At 47.4% G+C, this 11332-nt stretch overlaps 1 protein-coding gene across 2 annotated transcripts in view; it reads left to right on the top strand.

The window, feature by feature from the left end:
- PLA2G12B (phospholipase A2 group XIIB) overlaps positions 1 to 11332 on the top strand; it is a 14299-nt gene extending 2967 nt beyond the window's left edge. Inside the window, exons 2-4 of one of the 2 annotated variants that reach the window (XM_075025437.1) lie at positions 4947 to 5023; positions 6636 to 6801; positions 9371 to 11332. In XM_075025437.1, coding sequence (XP_074881538.1) covers positions 4947 to 5023; positions 6636 to 6801; positions 9371 to 9489 — 362 coding nt within the window. In that variant the 3' untranslated portion in view covers positions 9490 to 11332. Of the gene's footprint in view, positions 1 to 4946; positions 5036 to 6635; positions 6802 to 9370 lie in introns of both variants that reach the window. The other variant, XM_075025436.1, reaches the window with a different exon arrangement.

Raw genomic sequence — 11332 nt, 5'->3', positions numbered from 1 at the left:
GTTGGGGTTTTTTTGTTTTGTTTTTAAATAATGTGTATATATCTGTCCTCCCGTTCCCGGTAGCTCTGCTCCCAGGGCCCCATGCTAACAGCAAACAGGGAGCAGCAAGCCAAGCACCTTAGCCCCACAGACCTGCAGGGAGCCAGGCATCTTGGCCCATCACCTCAGTCCCACAGTGGCCCTGGTCCCTCAGCCCAGGGTCCCATGTCACTCCCCAGCTAGGGCTGCCTCTCTGCAACAGCTCAGGAGGGCCACGGCTGCTCTGTGGGGCCCACTGGTGGCAGCGTGCGCCTTGGGGTGCAGCATCTGGAGGAGGAGACATCCATGCACACCATAGCATCCACAGGATGAGGCCATTTGTCCATCAGGCAGCCTGTCCTCAGGCCCACAGTGTGGCAGCCCCCCGCTGTGTGCAACAACCTCCCTTTAGGTCCACACCACGCTTCAAATTCAGAGCGGAAAGGGACTGGCCCTTCTTAATGTGAAAACCCCTGGCAGTGGGTATAACGTGGCTGGGACTGCAGTGTGCCTGGGCCAAGGTTTGCGAAGGTTGATATTCAGAGCTCATTTCAAGGAGCCTCAGGACTCACCAAGTCCTGGAGAAGTTGTCGCTCTTGGGCGCATCCCAAGGTTAGGGCTTTCCCTGCCCCTGACCGCGCTGGGCAGGGGGAAGAGCATCTCCACAGAGCGGCACAAATGCCTGCCTGCTCCCTGAGACCATCCTGCATCTTACTGGAGAAATGTTTTACCTAGAAAGGAAAACAAACAAGCACATCGTTAGCCCTGTTCTCGTCCTCTGCTGAACAACTCATTGATCACCGGCTGAAGGAGGAAACTATTGAAACGCTGCCTGTGCGCCTCCAAGGGTCTTGCTGGACCCTTCCGGGACCATTTGTCCATGCTGGTCTCTGGCACGGACATTGCAAACTGCAAGGGGAGGGGATGCAGGGATGATCCCAAACCAGTGAGACCCAGTCTGTGCCCAGAGGAATGAAAACAAACCATCTTTACCATCTTCCTGCTGAATTGGGGCCCGGTTGCTTCTTCCCCAGGCACGAAGCAAAAATTATGCCTTCTACTTTCTTTCATTTCAGCCAAGAGACACCAATAATAGCTTATTTTGCCACGATAAGAGGTCAGGACTCACCTGTGATTGCCACATCCATCTTCAGCTGAGCATGTAGCACTTGGCTGTTCTGGCTGTAAGACACTCCTCTTGATTTTTCAGCTGCTAGTGAGGTCTGAAAACAAACAACTTGATGGATTACTCCCTCAAATCAGGACATTAGGGTTACACCAGCATTTGCTGGCAAATATCTCCTCCTACTACAAAATCTCTCTGGGCATCTCAGGAGGGGAAACAGCCTGAACTGGGGGTAAATCCTTCAGCTGATGGCTTCCTTCAGCTGCCTGGCCAGGCAGGACTTCAATGTTTTGCTTTGGTCCTGAGGGGCTTAAGATGAGGAGGCACATCCACGCTGTGGGAACAGAACCTTCAAAGTCAGGCTCTCCAACGCAGTGCTAAAAGGCTGTGGTAAGCATGGGCAACGTCTGTTCAAAGCCTGCTTGCCTGGGGCAGAGAAATAACAATGGACCACTCAAAACAGCAAGGACCCCCAGGACCATCTATTCACCCAGAAATACATTCACTTCCCCCTGCCAGTGTACCAGTACTGCAGTGTCTGAGACCTCCTGCATTGCCAGCAGCTGTTCTAGCCAGCTGGCTGTTTTTCCAGTCTCTTGGCATGGCTATAACAGCCGGGAGATATTAAAGTGCATCAGGGAAATTCGCTTCCCATTAGAAACTCAACTTCAGTTCTCCTCTAAGGCCGTGCCAACAAAGCAGTGCCCTGAAATATATCTTTTTCCAAAGAACAGGCTTCCTCAGCAATGCTGTACTTCTATACATCAGCATCGCTCTTCAGCACGTGGCTGTGCAGGTCCTGCTTTTCTTGTAACTGTATTCTGGTATCCCTCCCCAGTGATGCCCTGCAGCCAAGCAGACGGACCGCAACAGGCCCCTGTTGAAACACAGCTAGCAAAATAGCCAGTGTGACCCACCAAGTCCCTTCCCCCCATCACAGATGTGCCTATAAGGATGGGCAAGCAATAAATGATAACAAGAGCACTGAGTTGATGCTCATGTAGAGCCAGGAACACCTGTTATTTCCGCTTTGCTTTCGTTTTCCTGTTAGCTAGAAAACAAGATGTGGGAGAGAGGTTAACTGTGGCATCTTGGACTTTATCTAGCTGAGGAAGAGTTCATAAAGGGGCACTTTACAAATGATTAAGCTTTGTTTTTCAGAGAGGAGGGGGGCAGGTTTCCTACAAGGGCTCATCTTGGAGGCAGTTCAATGTTTTGTTGATCACCACAATTCTCATGTGAGATTTTTTTTTTTTCATCAGGACAACTTTCTAAGACATTGTCACAGTAACTTCAGCTTTGTGGAACGTTTTCTCTGGAAACACAATTATCTCCATATCCCCAAACAGTCTCACTCCTACTCTGACTTGCCACCTTATCCCACTAATTGACATGTGCTGCAGAAACATAACTTGTCATCAACGTTACAAGCAAGTCATTAAAATTTGACCCCATCCTGCAAAATCCACCTTGGATTTTGAACTTTCCTCTGTCTCCTACCTCAGTTTGAATTCCGAGTCCCAATTCTTATCCCCTGCCAAAAGGGCTGCTAGGCTGTGAATTGCATGGAGACCTGGGTACAGCCCTCCTCTCGTTATATTGCTTGGGAGCCTTGGGTTATAGATTCAGCCCATATATAGCCACAATTCCTTCTCTCAATAGCATAACCACCAAAATAGCGTAATGTGCAATGTGTCATGAACTCAGAAGTTACTTTGTGTCAGCATACCTCAACTGACTTGAGTTATGTTTTGGTGCAAAGATAATCCTATAATGACAGTGTGCTGCAACCAGCTGATTTGTGCTCTTTGCCTACTGTTAGCTCTACCTGCTCAAAATAACAATGCCTTCTGCACTAGAAAATTACATCTGGAGCATGAAGCAGATGTGGCCTATTCAAAAGGGGCCTAAAAAGGTAGAAACACAGTAGTAACTGCTCTACTGAGAAATACCTTCCCACACAAATGCCCTCACCTGGTGGTAATGTCAGCTTGAGAGCTTTATCTTGGCTTGCAGACAGCTAAATCCTTGGTGCATACTGCATTTCTGTAGGGTTGGAGAAAATTGGCTATTGGCGTTTCACAGCTGGACAGGATTTCAGTTTGTTGTTTATTTGTTGCAAATCTGTTGTTTAAACAAAACCACTCTGGCAATTTTTAATTTAGAAGGTGCTGGGAACATTCCTACATAAGACCTTTTGAGGCATTTGGCTGTGACATCTTCTCAAGAGCACAGCAGATTTATGGTATTTTAGGTACCTTGACAGAAAAAGGGGGAAAGCGTCTTAAACGATTATCAGTGCTGACAAGAAGAAAGCAGTGAAAATGGAGTTTAAAAGAACCCAACCCTGCCTGAAGGGCTAAATCAGATCTATTTTATGTCTATAAAAATTCTCTAGAGGTGCTCAGGGAAGCAGAAACTTAACCCTAGAGGTGATGGACTTACAGAAGGCTCAGCTCGCACATGTTTTTGCTGGAGCATTCACATGGCTTACAAAGTTTTCCCAGAGCAGGGGTCAAATACCTTAACACCTCACTCTGCATTTGAGATTTCCCTTTTATAAACCCAGCTGGGACAGAAACAAAACAAGCACTGAACACACATCAAGGGGACAGTACAGAGAAACCCGACTCCATGAGGGGCAGTCGCCACAACTCCTCCAGGGGAGAATCCTCTCCCACCTTTAAACAAGCCCCTTGCACAGTGGGCTCAAGGCATACAAGCAGCCTGGTGACTCATCCTCCCCAAACAGGACGTGTAAGGTTAGATGGAGATGGGGGTTGAGATAGGGATGAGAGAAAGAGTATCAGACAGGGCAGAGAATAGATGGATCTCCTTTCCACGTGGACAGTTTCCAGCTCAACCCTGGGCACCCACCCCTCACACCCACAGCACTCTGTCAGCCATACACAAAGCCCCAGGACAGGCTGGCAGGCAGACAGGAGGGCTTGCGCACCTTCAAAGCAAAGTAAAATAGATTAAAGAGCTGCTGAAGCTACTGTTAGTCCATTGTCTGCTGGACTCTTTCTACATCAGGTAAATAATTATTCATGGAAGAAATTCTTGCTCCTCTACGCATATTAAGAAGTATACTAAGGGAAGGCAGAGATAAAGGAAGAGAAACTACTGGCAAAATGTGGCAGTGCGTCACCGCATGCAGAAAATGGACCAAGCAGATCTCCTCCTCAGAGCAAGATCAGACATGCAAGGTCTAGCACAATTTTGCAGAGATCCATAGCACACCAACACTCCGAGAATGAACTGAGGGTGGAAAGCAATCCCCTTGCTAAGCTAGTAGTTCAGCTAGTAATTTCTTGGAGGAGTTAAAAACCCAGCTGTGCAGAGCTCTCGGGAAGCACGTGAAAAATCTCCTAGGAGATTTGGGAGGTCTGAGGCACTAGCTCCAGCATGGAGTGCTGCTCAACTGCAAAACCCCACACTGCAAAGGGGGACTTGCCCATGTGTAAGAGCTGGGGAGAGTCTCAGACCTAGGGACTGGACTCAGACCAGCTTAAACATTTGAGAAGCATCTGGGACCCGGTGCACATATAACACAGTGCTCCAGTAGCCATGCCAGAGGAGTTGCAAGCTAAGCCAGGCTGTAGAGCCTCGATAGGACTGAGCTGAGAGCAGAGCCAGCGTCTCAGCCAGCTCTGGTACCTATCCTTCACTCCTTGCAGCTCCTGGAGGAGAATGAAGTGTTTGGGGATGCAGACCGAAAGGGAGATGCCTGTCACTCCTTGCTTTTTAGTGCTACTCTTGGGAAGATCGGCTTTCCTAACATTCTTCCTTTCTTTCTCAGGGAAGGCTCCAATGCCGCGACCTCACTACAAACCCCAGGAACCCAATGGCTGTAGCTCCTATTTTCTGGGGCTCAAGGTACCCGAAAGTGTATGTACTGCCATACCCACCATTCACAAATGATGCAATTCTCTAATCACAGTAACCAACTAATAATACTGGGGAGGGAAAAGGCTTAGCTGTGCTATACAGCTACTGTGCGATGGCTTCTCTTCGCAGATGAAGCCAGAACTCGGGAAAAGGGAGAAAATACCACTTATGTGGTGTTAGGGGACATGCTGTCTGCCTGGGACTACCATGAGTCATGGTTGCCTACTGACGGCAAGCAAGGCAAACATGTCAGTCTCAGCACTGTCTAACTGTCAGTCAGGGAGGTATTAAGATCTCAAGTGCTAGTGGCAGTGAGACAGGAATCATGTAGACAGGAGTTACATTTATGATAGACTGGCCTGTTGCTCTGGTTGTCTCAATAGGTACCAAAAGAGAAAGTTTCCTGAGCAGGTTAGCACTAAGAGAAGAAAAGGGGATACCTGGCCAAGCAGAGCACCAGTGTGGAGAAAAGTATTTTTATCAAGGCCCTGAACAATCCCATGCCCTTGTGATAGGACAAGGAACACGTTCAATGCCGGGCAGCTCAGTGACATAGCATAATGTTCAAACAGCAATACTCTAATGCATTCTCCGTACCTGGCCCTTTGTCCCCCTCCCATGGTTTTTGCCTCTGCCAAGCACTGAAAGAAACCTGTGGGCTTTAATGCTGCACCCACTTGTTAGTTTAAAGGCAATTAATGAAATCATATTGGAATCACCAGGAAAAGCACTCCCAGGAGGCTCTAAGAGCAGGAATTACTATTCAGCTCATGCATTACTGCTGCCCATGGAGTCTGCAGCAATTAGGCAGATTCCTGCTCTGAAAAACCCTCTCTTTACAGCCCATTTTTCCTATTAGATTAGTTCCTTAAACTACACTTCATTGCAAACCTTGTGGGCATTTCTGCAGTACCTCCTTCTTATACAGGCAATCATGAGCGCTGAGTGCAATGAAGAAACAATTAATCTCCTAAATATTACATGAGGAAGGCCAAAAAGAGGAAGAATTTATAACAAGCTAATGAGTCCAGTCTCTCCGGAAGACAGGCCTTCTGCCACATCACCCCCATTGTTATTAGCTAAGCTTGCTGTTTACCTGCGAGTAGAACTCCCCTGACCAAGCATTTGCTTTGTCCTTGGCCTCACTCGTGTACCTCTGAGAAATAAGGCATTAATAATACTTAGAGCAGATTTATTAGGCCAAGAAACAGGACTTGTCAGATTGTAGGAAAAGGAAGAAAGAGAAAAGGAGCCTTTGCCACTGCTAGCAAGGACAGGAAGCTCTCCGATGAGCTCTGACAAATGAGAACTAGCAAATGATTGTGGAGGAGCTGTTTCCCACCTCTCTACCAGAGGTTAATCCCCGGCAACAGAGAGAAAATAAGGGAATGTCGTCTCCCCTGCATTGGACCTGCACTACTGTTGCCACTTTCTTCAGACAGTGAGGGAGAAGCATGTGTTCCCTCCTGGTGCCCCAGCTATCAGGGATAGCTTCTGGAAAAGGAGCCAGCTGGGCTCTGCAACACCTCACCCATTTGCAGCTATTTGAGTCTGAGGCCAGGACGCAGCTAAGCGACATTTCTTTTCTCTCTTTCCTCAGCTAGATTTGGGCATCCCTGCCATGACCAAGTGCTGTAACCAGCTAGACATTTGTTACGACACCTGCGGGGCCAACAAATACCGCTGCGACGCCAAATTCCGCTGGTGCCTCCACTCCATCTGCTCCGACCTCAAGCGCAGCCTTGGGTTCGTCTCCAAGGTGGAAGGTAGGCTTCCCGGCTCACATCCCCTATGGAGGGAAAGAGCAATGGCGGGGGGAAGGATATGGGCAGGGATCCCTTTCCTTGCCAAAAGAAGCAAAAATCGGCAGCAGGGAGCAGCACATCTGTCCTGTGCTTGTCACAGATGGGTCAAACGTGAGAACACCGAGATCTGCCCCCTCCACACACACTTCTGTCCCAAGACTAGACTCCTAAAATTATTTACATTTGGAAAACATTAAAAACACGCATAGAAAGAAAAACAGCTAAATAACAAAAAAACCCTAGAAGCAATTCCTTCAACACTTGGATGCCCTCCCTGAGAGTTCAGACACCTTCATGGGAGACCAAAAAGCCTTTCAGAGCCAATAAGCCACACACTGCAACCTGTACATGGCCAAGGACCAACAAACTGGGAGACCCAAAGACAGGGGCTCTTCAGGATGTGGTTCACAGGTAAGAGATGACAATAGCACCAGGGACACACCACAGCGTGGGTGGTGGCTGAGCCAGCGCGGGGAGACCTGGATTGCTCAGAAGTCCCCCATGCTAACAAAGTTCTAGTGACCTGTCAGCAGCTCAAGAGCTGACCTGGTTTTGCCTAATTTTAAAAGCCTCAGTCTGCAAGTTTGAGAAGAGCTTTTTATTAAAGGCTATATTGGTAACCTCTGTGAAGGTTACACATGTGATAGCCTAAGCCTGCCTCTTGATCCTCTGTGCCAACATCAAGCACCTCTGCACTGTGTGAGGAAGAGGAAACATCTACCCTGCCACTACCAGAGGCCAGCCATGGCAGGAAAGCCTCCCTCAGACTGCTCCTCCTGAGACCATTTCAGAGCATCCCCATCCTCTGTAAGGCAGGTATCCATCTCTTGCACAGGAGCTGTATAACAGTAATGCAGGACAGGCAGAGATAAGACCTTCCAACAGGAGATGACACTGAAACACTCAAAGCTATTTACAGGACCTCTGGTCTGAAAAACTGGCAGAGTCTTTGAGAACAGCCCATTCCCAAAGCCGAATAAAACTGGTGGTGCTGCTAAGTTTATCACAGCTAATTGCAGCCAGCCCCTCTTAGTTCATCCCCACTGCCAATACCCTGCTGTAAGGTATAGTTAAATATGCATTTGTTTTCCAAAGGTGCAGCCTGATTAGGACATGTGGACAAGTCTGCATGATACCAGTACTAGTGCAGATGGCTTTCTGCCTCATCACAGATAAGTGTTTGGAAAGAGTGTCCAGGCCAGCAAGAGAAATCAAAGATGTGGACTGAGCTAGAAGTGCTACAGGCCAAGTACAGCCAATCTTTCATGGTCACCCTTATCTACAGGTCCTTGTGCAGCCATCCTCTTCCTATCTCTTCAGCTTTTTCCCTGCCAATTTTTCAGATCCCTCCTTTTTCCTTTCTGCCTGCAGCAGTGAAGCAAACAGATAGATCCTAGGGAATTAAGGTGGAGCAGAGCCAAGCCACCTCTGCCTATAGTCAAGTAGTACTAGATTCCTCCAGCATCTCTGTCCTGGTTGCCGCAAGAGGCACAAGTAGTCGCTAACGTGAACGAACTTCTGAGCCATCCTCTCCTCCCCTTGCTCTGATTCCTCTTGCCTTGTGCTCTATACCTCCCATTCCCTGTCCTCAGGGCTGCTCAGAACAGCTCCTGTCACACAGTCCTCCTCCTCCACTGCCATCCCTGCTCTTATCTGAGATCCTTTCCACTGAGTCACCAGGAGTTCAGAGAAAGCAGGCAGGGAAGAGCAGCTACACTCCCTTCATGTGGGCACAAACATCCCAGCTGCAGCAGTGCCAGTTAAGCCTCAGTTTTCCCACTGACTCACTACAGCCTCTCCAACCAAGCAGACTCCTAAAGTAGCAGGAGCAGAGCGGGGTGCTCAGAGAGACTGAGACGGGAGGAGACAGTCCTGAAGGCAAGGCTTTCCCAAATCTATTTTGCATACAGCAATCAACGTTAATTGTAATGTTGGTAGTGAGTAAACCCTAAAAGACCTGATATTTAACGTATTTATTTATTGACATAGCAGTTGACAAGCAGTTTCGGGCTTGTTTCTTGGGAAGAAGAGGGACTAGTAGTCACGCAAACAGCTCTGCTGTTGCAACTGCAGTAGGATTTTTCATGCTGGCTAGCAGCTAGCATTATAACTCCCAAAAGTAGAAAAGGTTGGTTAGTAGTGGCCATAGGCAAAACTGAGGAAAGACAGAAACAGGAAAGACAATACTGTAGATGTCTTCTGGGAAATCTGCTTGGTAAACAGTCTACTTGCAGTGCCCCAAATGATCCATCAACCAGAAAAGTCTAAGAGAGACAAGGAAGGAGAGGGTTAGAGGGGAGAGAAGTTAGTGCCAGATTAGTGCCACCCTAGGGAGAAAAGAGCCCCCAGTTCAGCAGAAAGGAGCCTTCGGATTTATAAAAATGCAATACCCAGAGAGATGACAGCCCATGCTTCTAACTGCAAATAACACATAACTCAGTGCTGGGCTTAGGGTAGGGTGCTTCTACCCAGCCCTCAGATATCCTAGAGTGCCTGTTACTTACCTGCCTGATCTCTTCCTTCTCCACAGCTTGTGAATCCATCGCAGACACAGTGTTCAATGCTGTCTGGACCCTGGGCTGCCGGCCCTTCATGAACAGCCAGAGGAGTGCCTGCATTTGCAACGAGGAAGAACGAGATGAATTGTGAGGAAGAGCAGATGCCCGGCCTCCATGAGCCTGCTGCCAAGCATCCCCTCTCTGATACCACACTTCAGCGCAGTGATTTCTATCAGCTCTCTGGCCTAGCCCAGGATGGGGGGACCTGCGCCAAGCAATACACATCAACTACAGCTTTTGGACAGAGGGCTATGAAAGGGGAGACAGCCTGTGAATATAGGGCAGTGATGCCTGCTGTCCACCACAGATGCAGTTCAAGAGCCCTACCCCTTTCCAAGTCCATCAGCCTGAATGATCCAATGCCAATTTTCTCTGCAGACTGATCAGGAGAGGCAAGCAGGATGTAGCACTGGTTATAAACAAGGGGCTTTACTTGTTTGTTTGCCTTAGACACACAGGTATTAGCTCCCCCCGCCCCTTAACTCTCTAATTTGTGGCGCAAGGCATTATGTTTCTGCAACCCCTGAAAATCCCAGTCCATGGACACACTATTTACATTTTTCTACCACCGGTGACAGACCAAAGAGGAGGGGTAATTTGCTTTCAGTATGTTGCTCACACCCATCCCTGACATTTTCCATCCTACCGTTACACAGCCTGACAACTCTGTTTATTTAAATACTTGATGGATCCTAAACTGATTTAAAACATCCGGGGATTTGATAAGCACGAGAAGGACTTTTAAGTGTTTGTGATACAGGCACAATTCATATTTGGGCAGAAAGGTGCCAAAGCCCATTACATCTGACATGAAATCACAGCACTCTCCCACAGTCTCAGGAGGGGGAGCTGCTTTTCTTTTACAGCGTCATCCCGATCTATTTCATTATTTTCCTCCTATATCATTTAACAAAGTTTTTCCCTTAGGATCCCTTTTTACACAAAATGGCTGGATATCCACCTCCATCTTTTGCATGAGGGAAACAGGAGGCTCACATTTGCCTTGGATGAGAGATTCAAAATCCCAGAGGCTTATCTGTCAAGGTGGCAGAGCTTACATGCTACCTCTGTGGGGCAGAAACACTGCCAGCTGAGGAACGATCAGCAGCCTCAGACAGCATTCTTCCCAAAATATGGTTAATACTTCCATCTGTCATCAGGAGCTTTTATTGCATGCAAAATTAGAATTTAAAGTGCTATATGGAATTTCATCTACATATAACATTTGCAGACAGCTTTCATCTGTGCTTCTTGTTGAAAGGAAGTTGCTACTGGGTGCGCGTGCCACGCCACGTAAATACTTCAGCGTCTTCTGCAAACATATTTATGGTTATGTTCTTCCATCTGCCACAGAAAAGTTAAGGCTACAGAAGGATGATTTAACAAGAATGGAAAGAGCCTGTCTTAGTTACTTTTCTTCTAGTTTGCGTTTAAATGTATGCGCGGAGCTATGAATTATTTAAGCCCAGTATTCCCGTTCTTGTCAGTTATCTTTGCTTCACAGTGAACAGCAATGAGACATTTATCTGGCCCCAAACAGACTGAAACAACAAGACCCCACTGGTATTAAGACCAGGAAAATGGAAGTGACCGCATGAGGTGTACTGGGATGTTTTCCATTAAGGAAGACCTTAATTTACACTGATCAGATGCAATGACATTCTTTCCTACCTGTTCTAATACCACTGGAGAGTGAATACTGCATTGCCAAGGTTTATTGCAGTGTGTGTCTATCAGAGCATGAGACTCGACAGACAATCTTTACTACCCATCTAAGAAACACGTATTTTTGGCCAGGGATGGGAAGGAAATATTCCTCATTCCAGACACTTCCCAAACTGTGTTTCATTGGTGAAACGGTGGCCATTGCCAGTTTTAAATGTGAGCATACTCTTATGATTAAATGTCAAAATAAAAAAAAAATAAAAAAAAAA

The sequence above is a fragment of the Buteo buteo genome, chromosome 4 (assembly GCF_964188355.1).
Source record: "Buteo buteo chromosome 4, bButBut1.hap1.1, whole genome shotgun sequence".
Lineage (NCBI taxonomy): Eukaryota > Metazoa > Chordata > Aves > Accipitriformes > Accipitridae > Buteo > Buteo buteo.
This window is presented reverse-complemented; position numbering and strand designations above follow the sequence as displayed.